An 18,628-nucleotide genomic window follows, 5' to 3' on the forward strand; every position below is an offset into this window, starting at 1 on the left:
CTAATAACCAGTTAGCATTAATGCGTGACTAATTAAGGATAAGTTAAGGGAGTTTACCATTAGGTCACAGAAGGAATTGCTGCTGGAAGACGAGACATTGCTGCCATATACTGTATGAGTAATAAAGTAAAACCCAATCTTTTCAAGCATTAATGGCCATTATATGCATTAGTAATACCTGAGCTATATTTTTACATCAATTTAATGGTAGTTTGATATGAATTTCTATCACAAACCAAAAATTCCTGGCTGACCTTAATCTTTTTACAAATAATGTATATTGACTTAAATTATGAATAGAAGAGTCTGTGTCGGTGGTGACATAAATTGAGGTGTTGGTTTAGTGTACTGACTTCACAGCCTAATTTGTTTATGTATTTTCACACAGTTGAGAACTTTTTAATGACAGTGGCATCAAACCTTAAAACCTCATCAGGATTGAGAAAATGTGAAGTAAATTTAATTTATGGCAACACAGCAAACCTGACAGAAGCTCATTTAAATAGAAAACATTCTCGCTCAGAAAGCCAAACCTAATATTCCTAACCTAAAAGCTAATATTCTCAGGTTAAGTTTTAGGCATTTCCGATAGCTGGTTTCCAGTATAGCCATTGACATCCTGAAGATAGAGTTCATATGTTGCGGAAAGGCAAAACAAGCAAGTTGCAGTACAATTGTGCATCTCTTAAAGGTTTTATTTATTGTAAGGCTTTGGAGGTCCAAAACATTCTGTGTCTTTGCCTCCAATCATAGGCCTTATCACAGTTCAACTTTCTAGAGTGTCTGATGCTGCATAGCTTGAAGGCTATGCTGGAAGATACTGTAACTGTTTGTGCAGAGAGCGCGTTATTGGAAATATCAGCTGCTTTGTAAAATATGCCTTGCCAGAAGCATTTTGTGTTATTGTCTTTTGTTGCATTTAATGTATGGTGTTGTATGCATTGTCTGTATGTATTATTTTACTGTTTTTTTTCCAATGTATATAGAAGTATTTTATCAAAAATTTTATTCTCAGACTTGTTTTAGAGCTCATTTAGACCCCACAACTTAGTTTCTCAGTCAGAAGCATCACTTTGGCCTTAGGTATTATTCTGATGTGCAATATGTTCTTTACAGTGTTAAAACTCCTTTAGTTGAGCACAATCAAGTTATTTGTGTCCATATTTGCATTATAATTTGTCATATTTGGACGATCATACTATTTTTTTAAAAGGTTACCCTTTGTTTCTCCATTAAGTGGGTTGTCACATTAGTGAAGATGAGTTTAGGCCATGAAAGAGTATGTTCACACTCTGCGATGTTTGGGTTAATAGTCAGAATTGTTTTCACTGTCTCCAGCATACTGGAGAAGGAGGCGTTATTTTATTTTTCACCCCAGAAATGGTACCAGTTAATGGTGAGAATCTTATTTTTTGTGAAAATATTTTTTGTGAGATTCCTCTCTGTTAAAAGTGTCCCTTCTTTAACTGCGCAAGGTATGATCTGTTTGTAATGCAGTATAGGCGTCTGATTTTCAAAGGTTAATGTTCATTTCCTAAGACTGAACATTTTGTTTGTGACTGGAGCATTGCTAAAACATTCAAACCATCACAGAATGCATTTTCAGCAGCCATTACTTCAGTGTCCTGATGATAAACTCTTTTAAAGTAGCTCATCCTTAATTAATCATGCTTAAATGCTAATTGGTTATTAAAGATACCTTTGTAATTCTGCAAGCCCAGCTGAAACATGTTGCTCTGTTTAATAAAGCAAGTAATTTTTGTTTTCTTGGTGTGAATCGGCTCCACACTCCCAACTCTTTTTTCGGAGCCTCTTGAACCTGTCACCATCGATAACATAATCGAATGAGCCAGGCAGATTAGGACAAATAAACAACGCAATTCAAGGGGTAGATACCAAGGTGAAAAGTGTTTTAATGTAAGACAAGGTGCAAAATAGTGTAACTATTCAGAAATAAATAATAACTAAAAAATTAACAGTGTCCATGTGGAAGTTAAAATACATCAAAGAAATAATCCATTAAAAACAAGGTAAAAACTCGAGCGGGTATTCCTTTTTGTTCTGAAAACTTTTTGAGCTGCAGTTCCCCGTCAAACAAACATCTCCTTGGCTTACCCTGATAGGGTCTTGCAGCCCAAAGAAGCATTAACACCAACAGGCGTAAACTACAAACCGGATTCCAAAAAAGTTGGGACACTATACAAATCGTGAATAAAAACTGAATGCAATGATGTGGAGGTGCCAACTTCTAATATTTTATTCAGAATAGAACATAAATCACGGAACAAAAGTTTAAACTGAGAAAATGTATCATTTTAAGGGAAAAATATGTTGATTCAGAATTTCATGGTGTCAACAAATCCCAAAAAGTTGGGACAAGGCCATTTTCACCACTGTGTGGCATCTCCCCTTCTTCTTACAACACTCAACAGACGTCTGGGGACCGAGGAGACCAGTTTCTCAAGTTTAGAAATAGGAATGCTCTCCCATTCTTGTCTAATACAGGCCTCTAACTGTTCAATTGTCTTGGGCCTTCTTTGTCGCACCTTCCTCTTTATGATGTGCCAAATGTTCTCTATAGGTGAAAGATCTGGACTGCAGACTGGCCATTTCAGTACCTGGATCCTTCTCCTACGCAGCCATGATGTTGTGATTGATGCAGAATGTGGTCTGGCATTATCTTGTTGAAAAATGCAGGGTCTTCCCTGAAAGAGATGACGTCTGGATGGGAGCATATGTTGTTCTAGAACCTGAATATATTTTTCTGCATTGATGGTGCCTTTCCAGACATGCAAGCTGCCCATGCCACACGCACTCATGCAACCCCATACCATCAGAGATGCAGGCTTCTGAACTGAGCGTTGATAACAACTTGGGTTGTCCTTGTCCTCTTTGGTCCGGATGACATGGCGCCCCAGATTTCCAAAAGAACTTCGAATCGTGACTCGCCTGACCACAGAACAGTCTTCCATTTTGCCACACTCCATTTTAAATGATCCCTGGCCCAGTGACAACGCCTGAGCTTGTGGATCTTGCTTAGAAATGGCTTCTTCTTTGCACTGTAGAGTTTCAGCTGGCAACGGCGGATGGCACGGTGGATTGTGTTCACTGACAATGGTTTCTGGAAGTATTCCTGGGCCCATTCTGTGATTTCCTTTACAGTAGCATTCCTGTTTGTGGTGCAGTGTCGTTTAAGGGCCCGGAGATCACGGGCATCCAGTATGGTTTTACGGCCTTGACCCTTACGCACAGAGATTGTTCCAGATTCTCTGAATCTTCGGATGATGTTATGCACAGTTGATGATGATAGATGCAAAGTCTTTGCAATTTTTCGCTGGGTAACACCTTTCTGATATTGCTCCACTATCTTTCTGCGCAACATTGTGGGAATTGGTGATCCTCTACCCATCTTGGCTTCTGAGAGACACTGCCACTCTGAGAAGCTCTTTTTATACCCAATCTTGTTGCCAATTGACCTAATTAGTATTAATTGGTCTTCCAGCTCTTCGTTATGCTCAAATTTACTTTTTCCAGCCTCTTATTGCTACTTGTCCCAACTTTTTTGGGGTTTGTTGACACCGTGAAATTTTGAATCAACATATTTTTCCTTTTAAATGATACATTTACTCGGATTAAACGTTTGATCTGTCATCTACGTTCTATTACAAATAAAATATTGACATTTGCCATCTCCACATCATTGCATTCAGTTTTTATTCACAATTTGTTTAGTGTCCCAACTTTTTTGGAATCCGGTTTGTACCTTTATCTGGCTCAGGTCCTCATCTGTCCTCTAGAGGACAAAATGGAGGCTCCCGTTGAGCCATTTCAGACCCGGGTCCTCACTGCAACCATGAGGCGCCCACTCTGAGCCTTTCTCCACTCCCACCACTGCCAAATGGCTCCTCCCGGTGAGATCCCTTCCTGAACACTGTGGTCGTTTCTGCAAACTGGTCGTTCAGCGGTATCGACCCTCTTCAAACTTGTCTACCTGCTTTACTCCAGTGCACCATCTCTCTTACTCTCTGCCGTCTTTACTTTCTTTTCCCTTCCTTCTTTTTTCCATCCCCACACATTTATTCTGTCCAGTGCATGCACCTCATTTAATACTGCTTCTATATTCGAGGACAGGTGTGAATGTGCCACACCCTCTTAGGTATCAGTGAGGCACCTGACTAACACACGCCCTCTCCTTCACAATCAGCCAAGCACCTCCGCCTGTCCTTGGAGCATAGTGTGTTCACACAGTCACCCGTGCACGAATAGAGCCTGCAGTTTGCAGGGTGCAATTATTTAGAATCGGCACTACAGCACGGGCTTCACACTTGGGATTGAAGGTATTTTTATGTTCTGCTTATAGTGGTGATACTTTTTTATATCGTTTTGGTATACTGTCTTTTTCAAACAGCTAGCCTGATAAGTACCAGCCCAGTAGTCCCCTGCCCCCCAGCTCAGATTATTATTTCATCTTAGTACATTTTCTTTGTATGTTTGGACTGAAAAGGAAGGTAAGCTTTACAGTGAAACGGGTATTTGTTTTTGTCTTTCAGAAGTGATTATTTGTTTTGAAAACATTGGAGAAGTGCATTTCAAGACTTTCTTAGCCATTTGCAGCTTACCAGAGTTAAATATCATGTTTGGAAATATTAGTAATTGAATTAATGCCATTGATACTCGGCTCCAAGGACATTAGTTTCAACCCTGACCTGCTAATAACCTGTGCCAAATTCCACCCTGTGCACTTGGCTTCTTCCACCCTTCCAAATCCCAAAGATAGAGATTTTAACTCTCTCTAAAGTACTTATTTGTGATGTACATGTATGTGTAAGTGTATTTTTATTTGATGCTAAACAGTTCATTAGGTACACTGATTTTCTTTTATCTACTATAAAATGTATATTTTTTATTTATTTCAGGATGAATTGAGCATTTGGAACTACTTCATTTGTACAAGTGAAGAATTATACATCAGAAAGATGCAGCAACTTTTAGTTGTATGGAAGACTCCATGCCAGTCTCTCTTCCTGGCATCTGTAACAGCTCGAGACCTTTGGGAAAAACTGCATATACCAACTTTTGCCTATCAGGGAAATTAGCAAAAATTATTTCTTTTTTGCATTATTTTAATTTCTTCTTATCTGGCTTTAACATTTTGAAGAACAAAACACACACAGAACACATTTAAAATGACAATGTCATCATCATCATCATCATCATCTCTCATTAAATTTGAAAATCTTCAAGAATTAAAGCGATTGTGCCATTGGGGCCCCATTATAGCCCTCACTGTGATAGCTATATGTTCAGCAATGGCAATTCTAGACTCTGTTCTTTGGTACTGGCCTTTAGATACCACTGGTGGAAGTATTAATTTTATCATGTTGATAAATTGGACAGTTCTGATTTTATACAACTACTTCAATGCAATGTTTGTGGGCCCAGGCTTCATTCCTCTGGAGTGGAAACCGGTAAGCATAAACATTCTCTTACATGATCTTGTTTTTTTTTATTGTTCAATAAACCCCACTGAGATATAGTAAATGCTGGCCCTCAATGACCCTGAAAGGGAGTATGAGGGTTAAAAAGATAGGAAAAAAATTAACCTACTTTAAAGTAATATTATAGAATGGAGAAAGCAGAAACCTTAACACAATTATAAATACTGAAAAATTAAAACATTACCAAGTATGAAACAATCAGTTAGTACGAAAGAACCGAAAAAGAATCAAAGTATATAATTCCACTATATGCATACAATTTATTATACAGGAGAAGCAATGTTTACATAATAAGAACTATTATTACACATAAGGCAAAGAAACGCATCTCAAAACCAGGTTAACAACTCAAATCCGAATTACAATAAGAAACATTTAATCAATCACAATCAGCATATATATAATGTTGAAATGCATTGATAAAATGATACCTAGTTTTATTAATTCCATGTGACTTTACAACAAAACAATACAAACACTACAAAAAAGAAACAATTGAATGATCAGAGGTGCCTATAAAACTTACCAAAGGATACAGAATAATTACCTTCAAATACCTTATTACACCTTGTATAACAAAAAGGGAAATGAAATAAAGTGTTTAAAAATAGGTACAAAATAAATATTATGATAGAAAAACAGTGTGAGCCCACTAAATGAACTGACCAGTCCTAGATTTGTAAAACAAACCTAAAAAAAAACAAACATTGTAGCCTAGACAAGCATAAAGCAAAACTGGGAGAAGTTTACCTGGATTCCTGGCCCATTTATGTGGTGCAAAATGTGGGCCCAGCATAATATTGGACCTAAAAAGAACAATAAAACAAACTAAACAATTAAAAAAAATACAGTATATGAATCAAACAGCAAAAAAACAGAAATCATTGAACTACCTGTTGTACATGGTTAGATGCTCATAATAGTAGATCCACCCTCTATCAAGAAATTAAAAATGAAAGCTGTGTGAACAATAGAAACAGTTGCCATAACTTAATTATAACCAAATAATTTTAAGTGTTCAGTATATGTAATTTTGTTATGGTTTCCACATATAGAAAAGCACACATGTGGTAGTAGCTTTCAGGTTATAATTTAGTTTGTATCATCTAACTCACTTTACTCTAATTACTGTATAATAGTATCTTATTGGTTAGGCTGTGTATTGATTATTGCAGTTTTTAGGTGGGCAATCGCAATTACCTCAAAGAAATATAGTTTGCCATAATCAATAACAGTATTTCAGTGTAATTGTTAAGCATGACATTAAAGAAGTAGTTTTTTTGTTTATGAAATTGGTGATGGAACTTGTCTTTGGCAATGTTCTGTTAAAAATTGTTTCATTAGACAATATATTCATACCCACTCAGTTCAGTTTAAGAGTTGATTTTGCACTTGAGGCAATATAAGGTTGACATAAAGGTCCTGCAAAAACACAGTTTCCTCTCTGGGGATTAATAAAGTATATCAAATCAAAATCAAGTCAAATATACTGTTGTACCATACCATTTTTCATTTAATCCTGAGCAGAGTCACAGGTGGATAGAGCCTTTCCCAGCAATCGCTGGGCACAGGGCAGGAACAATCCATGGACCAAGCACCTGTCCATCACAAGGTGAATGCACTCTCACACCACACACATACTAGTATGAAAATTTTGACTTCATTTAGAAATAGACTGTCACTGTTGTTGTATTATATTTTAAGCAAGTCAGATTTTCCTTGTTAATTATACTAAATTAAATAATGTGCTGCAGGGTGGCACAATGATTTACAGAAGCCTCAAAGATCTAGCATACTGAGTTTGAATCTCTCACAAGGTTATTGTATGGATTGAGTTGGGGTCTTGTCCATGTGTCTATGTAGATTGGCCTCATTGTACAGTGCATCCGGAAAGTATTCACACATTTTGTTATGTTACAGCCTTATTCCAAAATTGATTAAAATCATTGTTTCCTCAGAATTCTACACACAACACCCCATAATGACAACGTGAAAAAAGTTTACTTGAGATTTTTGCAAATATATTAAAAATAAAAAAATTGAGAAAGCACATGTACATAAGTATTCACAACCTTTGCCATGAAGCTCACAATTGAGCTGAGGTGCATCTTGTTTCCCCTGATCATCCATGAGATGTTTCTGTAGCTTAATTGGAGTCCACTTGTGGTAAATTCAGTTGATTGGACATGATTTGGAAAGGCACACACCTGTCTATATAAGGTCCCACAGTTGACAGTTCATGTCAGAGCACAAACCAAGCATGAAGTCAAAGGAATTGTCTGTAGACCTCCGAGACAGGATTGTCTCAAGGCACAAATCTGGGGAAGGTTACAGAAAAATTACTGCTGCTTTGAAGGTCCCAATGAGCACAGTGTCCTCCATCATCCGTAAGTGGAAGAAGTTCGAAACCACCAGGACTCTTCCTAGAGCTGGCCGGCCATCTAAACTGAGTGATCGGGGGAGAAAGGCCTTAGTCAGGGAGGTGACCAAGAACCTGATGGTCACTCTGTCAGAGCTCCAGAGGTCCTCTGAGGAGAGAGGAGAACCTTCCAGAAGGACAACCATCTCTGCAGCAATCCACCAATCAGGCCTGTATGGTAGAGTGGTCAGACGGAAGCCACTCCTTAGTAAAAGGCACATGGCAGCCCTCCTGGATTTTGCCAAAAGGCACCTAAAGGACTCTCAGACCATGAGAAACAAAATTCTCTGGTCTGATGAGACAAACATTGAACTTTGGAAACCAGGCTCCGCAATTCACCAAGACAATACCATCCCTACAGTGAAGCATGGTGGTGGCAGCATTATGCTGTGGGAATGTTTTTCAGCGGCAGGAACTGGGAGACTATTCAGGATAAAGGGAAAGATGACTGCAGCAATGTACAGAGACATCCTGGATGAAAACCTGCTCCAGAGCGCTCTTGACCTCAGACTGGGGTGACGGTTCATCTTTCAGCAGGACAACGACCCTAAGCACACAGCCAAGATATCAAAGGAGTGGCTTCAGGACAACTCTGTGAATGTCCTTGAGTGGCCCAGCCAGAGATCAGACTTGAATCAGATTGAACATCTCTGGAGAGATCTTAAAATGGCTGTGCACCAACGCTTCTCGTGCAACCTGATGGAGCTTAAGAGGTGCTGCAAAGAGGAATGGACGAAACTGGCCAAGGATAGGTGTGCTAAGCTTGTGGCATCATATTCAAAAAGATTTGAGGCTGTAATTGCTGCCAAAGGTGCATCGACAAAGTATTGAGCAAAGGCTGTGAATACTTATGTACATGTGATTTCTCAGTTTTTTTATTTTTAATAAATTTGCAAAAACCTCAAGTAAACTTTTTTCACGTTGTCATTATGGGGTGTCGTGTGTAGAATGAATAATGAATTTAATCCATTTTGGAATAAGGCTGTAACATAACAAGATGTGAAAAAAGTGATGCGCTGTGAATACTTTCTGGATGCACTGTATATATTTTCTTTTATAAAGCACATTTAGCTATATTTTCTGGAAAAGGTAGCTGTCATCCACAGTCAATTCTCAAAGCCCCCTACAGACAAACAACTTCCTCCTGAACACAACGTTCTCCTCTTTCTCTACTCTCTCCAACACTGATGTTTCTAACCTCCTCTCTACTCGGTCCATTACCCGTCCTCTTGATCCCATCCCCGCACATCACCTCCAGGCTGTCTCACCCATATCGTCAAAACCTCACTTATCACAGGCATTTTACTACATTGTTTAACCTCCTTAGCATTGCATTTTATTTAAAAAAAATACAAAAAGCGTTGCATTTTTTTTTAATGAAAAATTTAATTTGTTAAATATCATCCATCCATCCATCCATTTTCTAACCCGCTGAATCCGAATACAGGGTCACGGGGGTCTGCTGGAGCCAATCCCAGCCAACACAGGGCACAAGGCAGGAACCAATCCTGGGCAGGGTGCCAACCTGTTAAATATCAAAAGTATAATAATGATATAAATAATAATAGTAATGATGAATAAAAATAATATGAAGTGAACAATAATAAGAAAAATAATAGTAATGATGTCAAAACAGTATATAATCTCAAAATGAGTCCTTTGTGTATAAATCTTAAAAGCACGTTGAAAGACACTATCCAACGTCACAATTGGGACAATAATAGCATGTTTTTTTTCAGATTTTCTTTCCAGATTTATTAGTTTCTGAACAGTACACTGCACAGGTATGAGTAGGATTCTGTTGTTACTTATTTATTTTTATATATATATATATATATATATACACACCACTAACGGTGCACTGCAAAATAACGTGCAGTGAATACACTTGACTTGAGCATTCATAGTTTTCAATACTCTGATTATGCTGATTTCTTACTCTTCACTTATACCATAGGAAATGTGTACATTTTTAAGGTTAAACAAACTAAACTTTAAATAATAGACTAAAGTGATACATCAGTGATAATATACAAGTTATCATGTGAAAACAATGAAGGCTTCTGATGAATCCTGATGGTGGTTATGGTTGTGATGCAATGTCCTTTTTCAATCCTTAGTATCAAAAAATAGCATTAAAACGAATATAACTAATGCCAAGAAGTGGAATGAACCATCCAGCAATCAAGTGGTTTGGTACAATACAAGACACCTCACTCAACATAGGGCCCCGATTTTTAAATGCATTTAAAATGACCATTTGCACTCTGGTGTATCATAAACACCACTTTCCTTATAGGATAAATGTCTATATATGTTTTCAGCCAATCAGCTGCTCCCAAACATCCAACATGACAGTATGAACTTTCACTGTTAGCACTTTTGGGCTATTTGACTATTTTTTGCTTAGCACTGTTTGAGATGCTGTTTAGAATAAGGCTGGTCTTACTTCATTCTTAAATCTATAAAGACTTCATCTTAAAATTCATACACATAATACTAAGATCTAGTCTTGTAAATAACATACTGAAAAGCTCACACATACATTGTCTATTTTAGGATATCACAATTTTTCACTTCTTCTTTTATGCATTAGAATTAGGATGTGTCATGTATTATAACTTTACTACTTCAGCACTACTCATGTGTGGCGCAACACTGAGATTTTGTTTCATATGCTATACATGCAGCCATTTAAAGGGAACTTTTACTAAATTGACTGTAAAAAAGATGTCACTTGCCTAAAAATACTTAGTTTCCCAAAAGTTGGAAATTGGTTGCAGATTTGTGTGTACTATACTGTAAGTTTTTTCAGAGAATCGTCCCAGCATAAAGAGTGTTAACCTTTAAGAACATGTTATGTTGTAAATGGCACCTCATGCTCTTTTTCCAGATCTTTTCTTAAAGCAAAGTGCTCCTCAGTGCGTTTACCATTAAATTTTGATATTATTTCAATGAAATGTAAATTATTTTTAAACATATTACCTGTGTTCATTGTTCATGCAGATGTATGGCAAAACCATGTTACTGTCAAAACCAACGAAAATAATAGCTTTTTCTTAAATGTTATGTTTTGTAGATTTATGTTTGACAAAAATATTAGGCAACTACAGATTTAGTTTATGTTGCCAGTATTCCTCATTGACTGCATTTGGTCCCAATGAAACAGCAGTGCAATACGTGTCAATCTGGCTCCAGTGGATTGAGACAACACTTTCTTTATACAGTATATTACTAATGCCGACAAGGTATCAGGCAGTAATAATGTGAGACGTGACACATCCCTCACCCTGCTGCATACATGTTTAAGAATAATAACAGTAAATGTTTCTTGCTTTTATGTGTAAGACAGAACTAGGATTATGTTTTGAATTAAAGTTACAATGGTTCCTATTAATATTGGTAACAAGTTAGAGTAGATGCATGCTCTAGGCAACATGAAGGCAAGGGAAATGTTAAATTTGTTTGTGATTGAGATTGTGTTTATAAACTGGATGATGGGTTAGGAATGTAGAAAGGACAACTGCTTACTGTTTACCTTTCATTAATTTTATTTAAGGAAATGCTTTACTCTGCTGTGTTAGAGTTTAGGATGACTTCTCATTTAATAATCTCTGCCCCGGTATTTGAAAAATATACGTTCACAAGGAATGGATGTTGCTGGAAAAATTAGATGCTTTTTTTTTTTTTTGTAAGTATGGGTCCAGATGTGGTTTTCTAGCTGCTACCTCTTGCCAGCACTCAAATGGATCTTCATGTCAATTCTATCATAAATCAGCAAGGTATCTTTTTACCTCCATGGTAGCATCTGGAACTGCGAACCATTTGTGTCTCATTTATACAGAAGCCCTGAGGCTTTCACAAAATGTAGAAATTGCAGCTGTAGCAATTGCTGATGGGGCTGAAGATAATGTTGAAGGTACTGTATTGTTTTAATGACAGTTGTACTTAGTTATGCAGCATTTATTCACATTACACTTTGAAATCAATAAATAAATATCAGTATCAATAAATAAAAGCTACAGATTACAAATGACCACACTGGGTTTGCAAACTTCAAAGTGAGGCGTTTCTCTCGGTCTCTTTGATCTGGTCCAAATTGCAAGAACAAAGAGTTTTGGATCTTGGGTGTTTCAGAGAGGGCAAGACTAGCATTGGGATACATACTGTATGAGCAAATATGTACACAACATGCTGTCTTGGCAGATTGCACAGACTTCAAAAAGGGTAATGTAGAAGGTGTATTTTTTCACTAAGCAAGCTGCCCTTCACAAAATATGCAAATCAATTTAATTAGAATTATTCCACACAAAAGAATGAGGTATTCTTGAGTGAATCTTACATGGCTTCTGTTAAAAGCTTTTTTTTTTAACTTATAAATAAGTGCTATTATTTGATTATGTAATACTTATGACTGATTAGGCAGCACTCCAAATATGAAATGCCGATATGTGATTCACTGGACTCAAACGTGTCTGTAATCTGTGCAAAGCCAATGGATTCCTAGTCTAAACAGATGACTTTTAGGGCTTCCATGCCTAATTATCACATGATATGTGCATTTGAAACAGTGTGGCGTGTTAAAACATGTTTGCTTCAAAAGCTTAAAATGCTGTCCAAGTATTGAGCATCCCATCCGTAGTGTGATGTGCTGTCCATTGTTATAAAATAAAACCCTCTCAACAATTCATTGCTGTAATGTCCAAGTTCCGTTCTTCCACAATCCCCGCCCAATTACAGTATACAAAAATCATTTCCATGTACAGTCAGGAAATTCTCTGAGGGTCTGCATGTGTTTTTTCACACATTTTTACACATTCCGGTTTTTAAAACAAAATCCCAACTACTGCATTAGGCTTGCAATTCTAAACTGGCAACATGTGAGTTTCAAACTGAACTATGGAAAAATTGTGCTTCACCTCAAAATAAAAGCTCTGTAAATTTATTTTCAGTGCATATAGTGCCAGTTTTCCCAATCATCAAGTCATTTTAAATCAAATCAGCAGCTAAATACATCAATGGTAACAGAATGTGGAAAAAATAGAACAATATTTAATGAGAGACTACTCCAGGAGCATAACACAAACACAAATCACTGAGTGCAAAACATAGAATTGCTCTGTCAAAGTGCAGTAAAATTTCAGTATGCACCAAAGAAACCTTAAGTGTGTTTAATCCTAGTTAGGGTATGGGGATGAGGATCTGTTTTCCAGCTTCCAGAGCAGGATAGGATCGAAATATTGGGCAAAGTAACAGTCTATTACAAAGGTGCAAACATGCACATACAGTGCGTCCGGAAAGTATTCACAGCGCATCACTTTTTCCACATTTCGTTATGTTACAGCCTTATTCCAAAATGGATTAAATTCATTTTTTTCCTCAGAATTCTACACACAACACCCCATAGTGACAACATGAAAAAAGTTTGCTTGAGGTTTTTGCAAATTTATTAAAAATAAAGAAACTGAGAAATCACATGTATATAAGTATTCAAAGCCTTTGCTCAACACTTTATCGATGCAGCTTTGGCAGCAATTACAGCCTCAAGTTTTTTTGAATATGATGCCACAAGCTTGGCACACCTATCCTTGGACAGTTTCGCCATTCCTCTTTGCAGCACCTCTCAAGCTCCATCAGGTTGGATGGGAAGCGTCGGTGCACAGCCATTTTAAGATCTCTTCAGAGATGTTCAATCAGATTCTATTCTGGGCTCTGACTGGGCCACTCAAGGACATTCACAGAGTTGTCCTGAAGCCACTCCTTTGATATCTTGGCTGTGTGTTTAGGGTCGTTGTCCTGCTGAAAGATGAACCGTCGCCCCAGTCTGAGGTCAAGAGCGCTCTGGACCAGGTTGTCATCCAGGATGTCTCTGTACATTGCTGCAGTCATCTTTCTCTTTATCCTGACTAGTCTCCCGGTTCCTGCCGCTGAAAAACATCCCCACAGCATGATGCTGCCACCACCATGCTTCACTGTAGGGATGGTATTGGCCTGGTGATGAGCGGGGCCTGGTTTCCTCCAAACGTGACACCTGGCATTCACACCAAAGAGTTCAATCTTTGCTCATCAGACAAGAGAATTTTGTTTCTCATGGTCTGAGAGTCCTTCAGGTGCATTTTGGCAAACTTCAGGCGGGCTGACATGTGCCTTTTAATTTTACTTGTTCCACTCTTCCATACAGCCCTGATTAGTGGATTGCTGCAGAGATGGTTGTCCTTCTGGAAGGTTCTCCTCTCTCCACAGAGGACCTCTGGAGCTCTGACAGAGTGACCATTGGGTTCTTGGTCACCTCCCTGACTAAGGCTCTTCTCCCCCGATCACTCAGTTTAGATGGCTGGCCAGCTCTAGGAATAGTCCTGGTGGTTTCGAACTTCTTCCACTTACGGATGATGGAGGCCACTGTGCTCATTGGGACCTTCAAAGCAGCAGAAATTTTTCTGTAACCTTCCCCAGATTTGTGCCTCGAGACAATCCTGTCTTGGAGGTCTGCTGACAATTCCTTTGACTTCATGCTTGGTTTGTGCTCTGACATGAACTGTCAACTGTGGGACCTTATATAGACAGGTGTGTGCCTTTCCAAATCATGTCCAATCAACTGAATTTACCACAAGTGGACTCCAATTAAGCTGCAGAAACATGTCAAGGATGATCAGGGGAAACAGGATGCACCTGAGCTCAATTTTGAGCTTCATGGCAAAGGCTGTGAATACTTATGTACACGTGATTTCTCAGTTTTTTTTATTTTTAATAAATTTGTAAAAATCTCAAACTTTTTTCACGTTGTCATTATGGGGTGTTGTGTGTAGAATTCTGAGGAAAAAAATGAATTTAATCCATTGTGGAATAAGGCTGTAACATAACAAAATGTGAAAAAAGTGATGCGCTGTGAATACTTTCCGGATGCACTGTACAATATTGCAATAAATTTATAGAATATAGATTATAGATACAGTATATAATATAAGGTTTACTGACTCACTCATCAACAAAATACTATTTCTTGTTTAGCTGTAAAGTTGAAATATGAGAGGATTGTACATCTAGGCCCGTGGGCATCCACAAAGAAAGGACTTTTTCATATATCAGTATTTAAGGTTAAAAGCAACAGAAAAACTAAATATCTAAATGTATTACAAAAAATTAAATTTAGCAGCCCTGTTTTTTTGGTGATAATAATATGCTAGCTAGTGGGCTATTTTTAGGCATTGTGCCCTTTTTTCCTGAGCTGTGATAAGTGAGTGTATAAACAGAAATGGGGCTGCAACTTTAGGCAGATGAAGACCAAAGTGTAAGTACTGCGAAGCTCATAGAAGATATACTTAGTAAGTTGTGGCATTGGGTACTCGTTAATATATTGGCTTCTTCTTACTCTTTATGTTGCAGTAGGAAATACATACAAATTTGATGGGAGGTTTGGTAGTGGGTTTGGCGGATGGCTGAGAAGCTACCAAATCAGAGCACGTATTACGTATTAAATAAAACTCCTCAATGATATACGATATGCTTCCCGTGCGGTGCTTTGCATACTTAAAAGCTCTAGCAGCACGTATTGATTTTTGATTGTTTGCTTTCTCTGTCTCTCTCACTCTCTCTGGCTGACAGAGGGGGTGTGAGCAGAGGGGCTGTTTTCACAGAGGCTGTTTGCTTAGAAGATACGGACGCTCCTGTAAAAAATGCTGAAAGACTACCTTCACATTGATCCCTTCATTCCGGTCGCTTTATCCCGGTGCTTGCATACTTAAAAGCGCAACAGCCCTATTGATTTTTGATTGTTTACTTTACTCTCTCTCTCTGACATTCTCCGCTCCTGACTCGCACCTTGAAGAGGAACATATGTTTGCATTCTTTTAATTGTGAGAAAGAACTGTCATCTCTGTCTTGTCATGGAGCACAGTTTAAACTTTTGACTAAAGGGTGTTATTTCATGTCTAGAGGGCTCTAATAATGTTAAAAAACGTATTTAGAAAGTCGTAAACAGGCTTTCAATGCTCTAACTGCGAAAATATTAGATTTATAAATAAAGAATCCTACTTCGGGGAAATTCATTTATCTGTCTGGAGCGGATTAACCACGATAAACAAGGGTTTACTGTATAACTGTGCGGAGAATATTTATAAACAGTGTGGGAGAGTTTCTAAGGGCTTAAAATATATAAAAATAACCATACAAACATATGGTTTCTACTTCGCGGATTTTCACCTATCGCGGGGGGATTCTGGAACGCAACCCCCACGATCGAGGAGGGATTACTGTAATTGCATGCCTTGGTCTGGTTAAACGCCTGTGCAGCACAGTAAAGGGGTTCCCCACTGGCAGAACATAGAGGAGGTGTATATTTTATGTAGTTAATGATATTTCTTTTTGACTGTTCTTTTTTGTACAATGCTTATAACATTATTTCATATATGTTGTTTGTAAAAAGTTAAAAGTAAAGCACAATTCACAGTATATTGCTTTTGATTTAACCACTCCAAAACTTCGTAATGGTAGTAGGTTACAGATCAAGGCACTATATTTCAATCTGATTAAAGCTACCATCTTTGCAGGATGCACTACAGGGTGAAATTATATTTATAGCCAAAATTTCTATTATTCCTAAAAAGTATCTGTTTTAGTTCAAAACAATCGAGCGTCCTGTAAATTTGTTTTCCAATGACCATCATAAAAAACCATGGTCAGGTACTAGGATAAATAAGAGCTATGGTATGAAAATTTTACTAATGGCCAACTGAATCTTAAGGGTTAGGTGTTTCAATGAATCTATACTAATAAAAGGCAAAGCCCTCACTGACTGATTGACTGACTGACTCACTGACTCATCACTAATTCTCCAACTTCCCGTGTAGGTAGAAGGCTGAAATTTGGCAGGCTCATTCCTTACAAAAGTTGGGCAGGTTTCATTTTGAAATTCTACGCATAATGGTCATAACTAGAAGCTATTTTTCTCCATTTACTGTAATGGAGTTGAGCTCGAAAGCCGTGGGGGGCGGAGTTTCGTGTGACATCATCACGCCTCCCACGTAATCTTGCAGTACGTAGAAAACCAGGAAGAGCTCCAAAAAGCGCAGAAGAAAACATGCATTATATAATTAAGAAGGCAGCGAAACAATTAGAAGCGAGCGAGTGACATATAAAACCATATTTAGCGGCTCACGTGAACTGACGCAGTGCGCAGACAAAATGCAACAGTTCCAAAGAGTGCTGAACAAAACCGAATTACACTGCTACGCTCAAATAGACAAACCACACGCCGTGGCTAATAGTAGAGGCTTCACCTCTAGCGCCGAGGTTCGATTCCTGAGAGGAGATGCACTGAGTATGTACGCGCGCTTCCCTATTCATTTTAGCCTCGCATCCCCTTGGTTTGAGAAGTATGAAAAAATATGCGGTTAACACAGAAAGACAGATCACCAATTGAAGCTTTATGAATAATGGATACTTTATTCAGATCAATGATTGTTTTGGTAAAGCCATACTCAGTGTATTCATTAGATGAACGGTAAAAAGTAAGAGCGAGGGGAGGGTAACTTATTGAGGCACGCAGGCAAAACCACAATAGCACGCGGGCTCGATGTACTGTAGTGCGCGTCAACTCGATCTGAATTGCGCGATCACATTTGAAAAAATATATCTTTTCAAGTTCTATTTAGTCCATATGTGTCAAACTCAAGGCCCACAGGCCACATCCGGCCCGGCGTAATTATATCCGCCCGCAGATCATTTTATATATTATTGTTATTAATGGCCCGGGATATGAAGCACTGGTAACACAATAAACTACAGATCCCATAATGCAGCGCTTCAGCTGCCTTGCCGAACACTTACCGCGTTAATCAAGTCTAGCTTATGATGCTGCAAGTTATTGCGAAGCTAGCCCACACGATGCCGAAGAGAAAAGGTGATTCTGAACATAGAGCCTTTAAAAACCGATGGGAGGCTGAGTATATGTTTACTGACATTGCCGGTAAACCCGTGTGTCTCATTTGTGGAGCTAATGTGGCTGTAATTACAGAATTTAATCTAAGACGGCACTATGAGACAAAACATCAAGATAACCTGAAAGACCTGAATGCAATGCACAAGATACAGAAAGCAGAAGAGTTAAAGAAGAATCTGACACTTCAGCAGACGTTTTACCCGTGCAAAATCACAAAGTGATTTCAAGTGAAGCTACTTTTATGGGAGACACAAATGCACCAGTGCAACTTGCCCCACTTTCCCTGTTGCCAAGTAATGTTGAACCAAGTCGGCACTACGGTGTTCCCAAATACGCACTTTGCTGATAAACTGAGCGCACTGCGCACTGAGTTCGCACGGCGCTTTGGTGACTTTGAAGAACAAAAAAAGAATTTTGAGTTGTTTCGCAACCCATTTGCCGTCGATGTGGAAACTGCACCTGTGCAGATTCAGATGGAGGTGATTGAGCTGCAGTGTAATGGCACACTGAAGGCAAAGTACGATATTCCCGCACAGTTTATTCACTCCATTCCCGCACAAATGCTCCAGCTCCGTCTACATGCGGCTCGAACCTTGTGCATGTTTGGTAGCACATATCTGTGTGAGAAGCTCTTCTCAGTCATGAAGACTAACAAAACAGCACACAGGAGTCGCCTCACTGATGAGCACCTGCAGTCCATCCTGAGAATCTCCACAACACAGAACCTCACACCAAACATAAACGAACTTGTTGCCAAAAAAAGATGCCAGGCGT

General features: G+C 38.4%; 1 protein-coding gene across 2 annotated transcripts in view; it reads left to right on the forward strand.

The window, feature by feature from the left end:
• The window catches only part of zdhhc6 (zinc finger DHHC-type palmitoyltransferase 6), a 55,490-nt gene that overhangs the window by 3,875 nt on the left and 32,987 nt on the right, over window positions 1-18,628 (forward strand). For both annotated transcript variants that reach the window (XM_039776520.1, XM_039776530.1), the window contains exon 2: window positions 4,917-5,468. In XM_039776520.1, coding sequence (XP_039632454.1) covers window positions 5,187-5,468 — 282 coding nt within the window. In that variant the 5' untranslated portion in view covers window positions 4,917-5,186. The remainder of the gene's footprint in view (window positions 1-4,916; window positions 5,469-18,628) is intronic.

This window comes from Polypterus senegalus, chromosome 1 (genome assembly GCF_016835505.1).
Source record: "Polypterus senegalus isolate Bchr_013 chromosome 1, ASM1683550v1, whole genome shotgun sequence".
In the NCBI taxonomy this organism is placed as follows: domain Eukaryota; kingdom Metazoa; phylum Chordata; class Cladistia; order Polypteriformes; family Polypteridae; genus Polypterus; species Polypterus senegalus.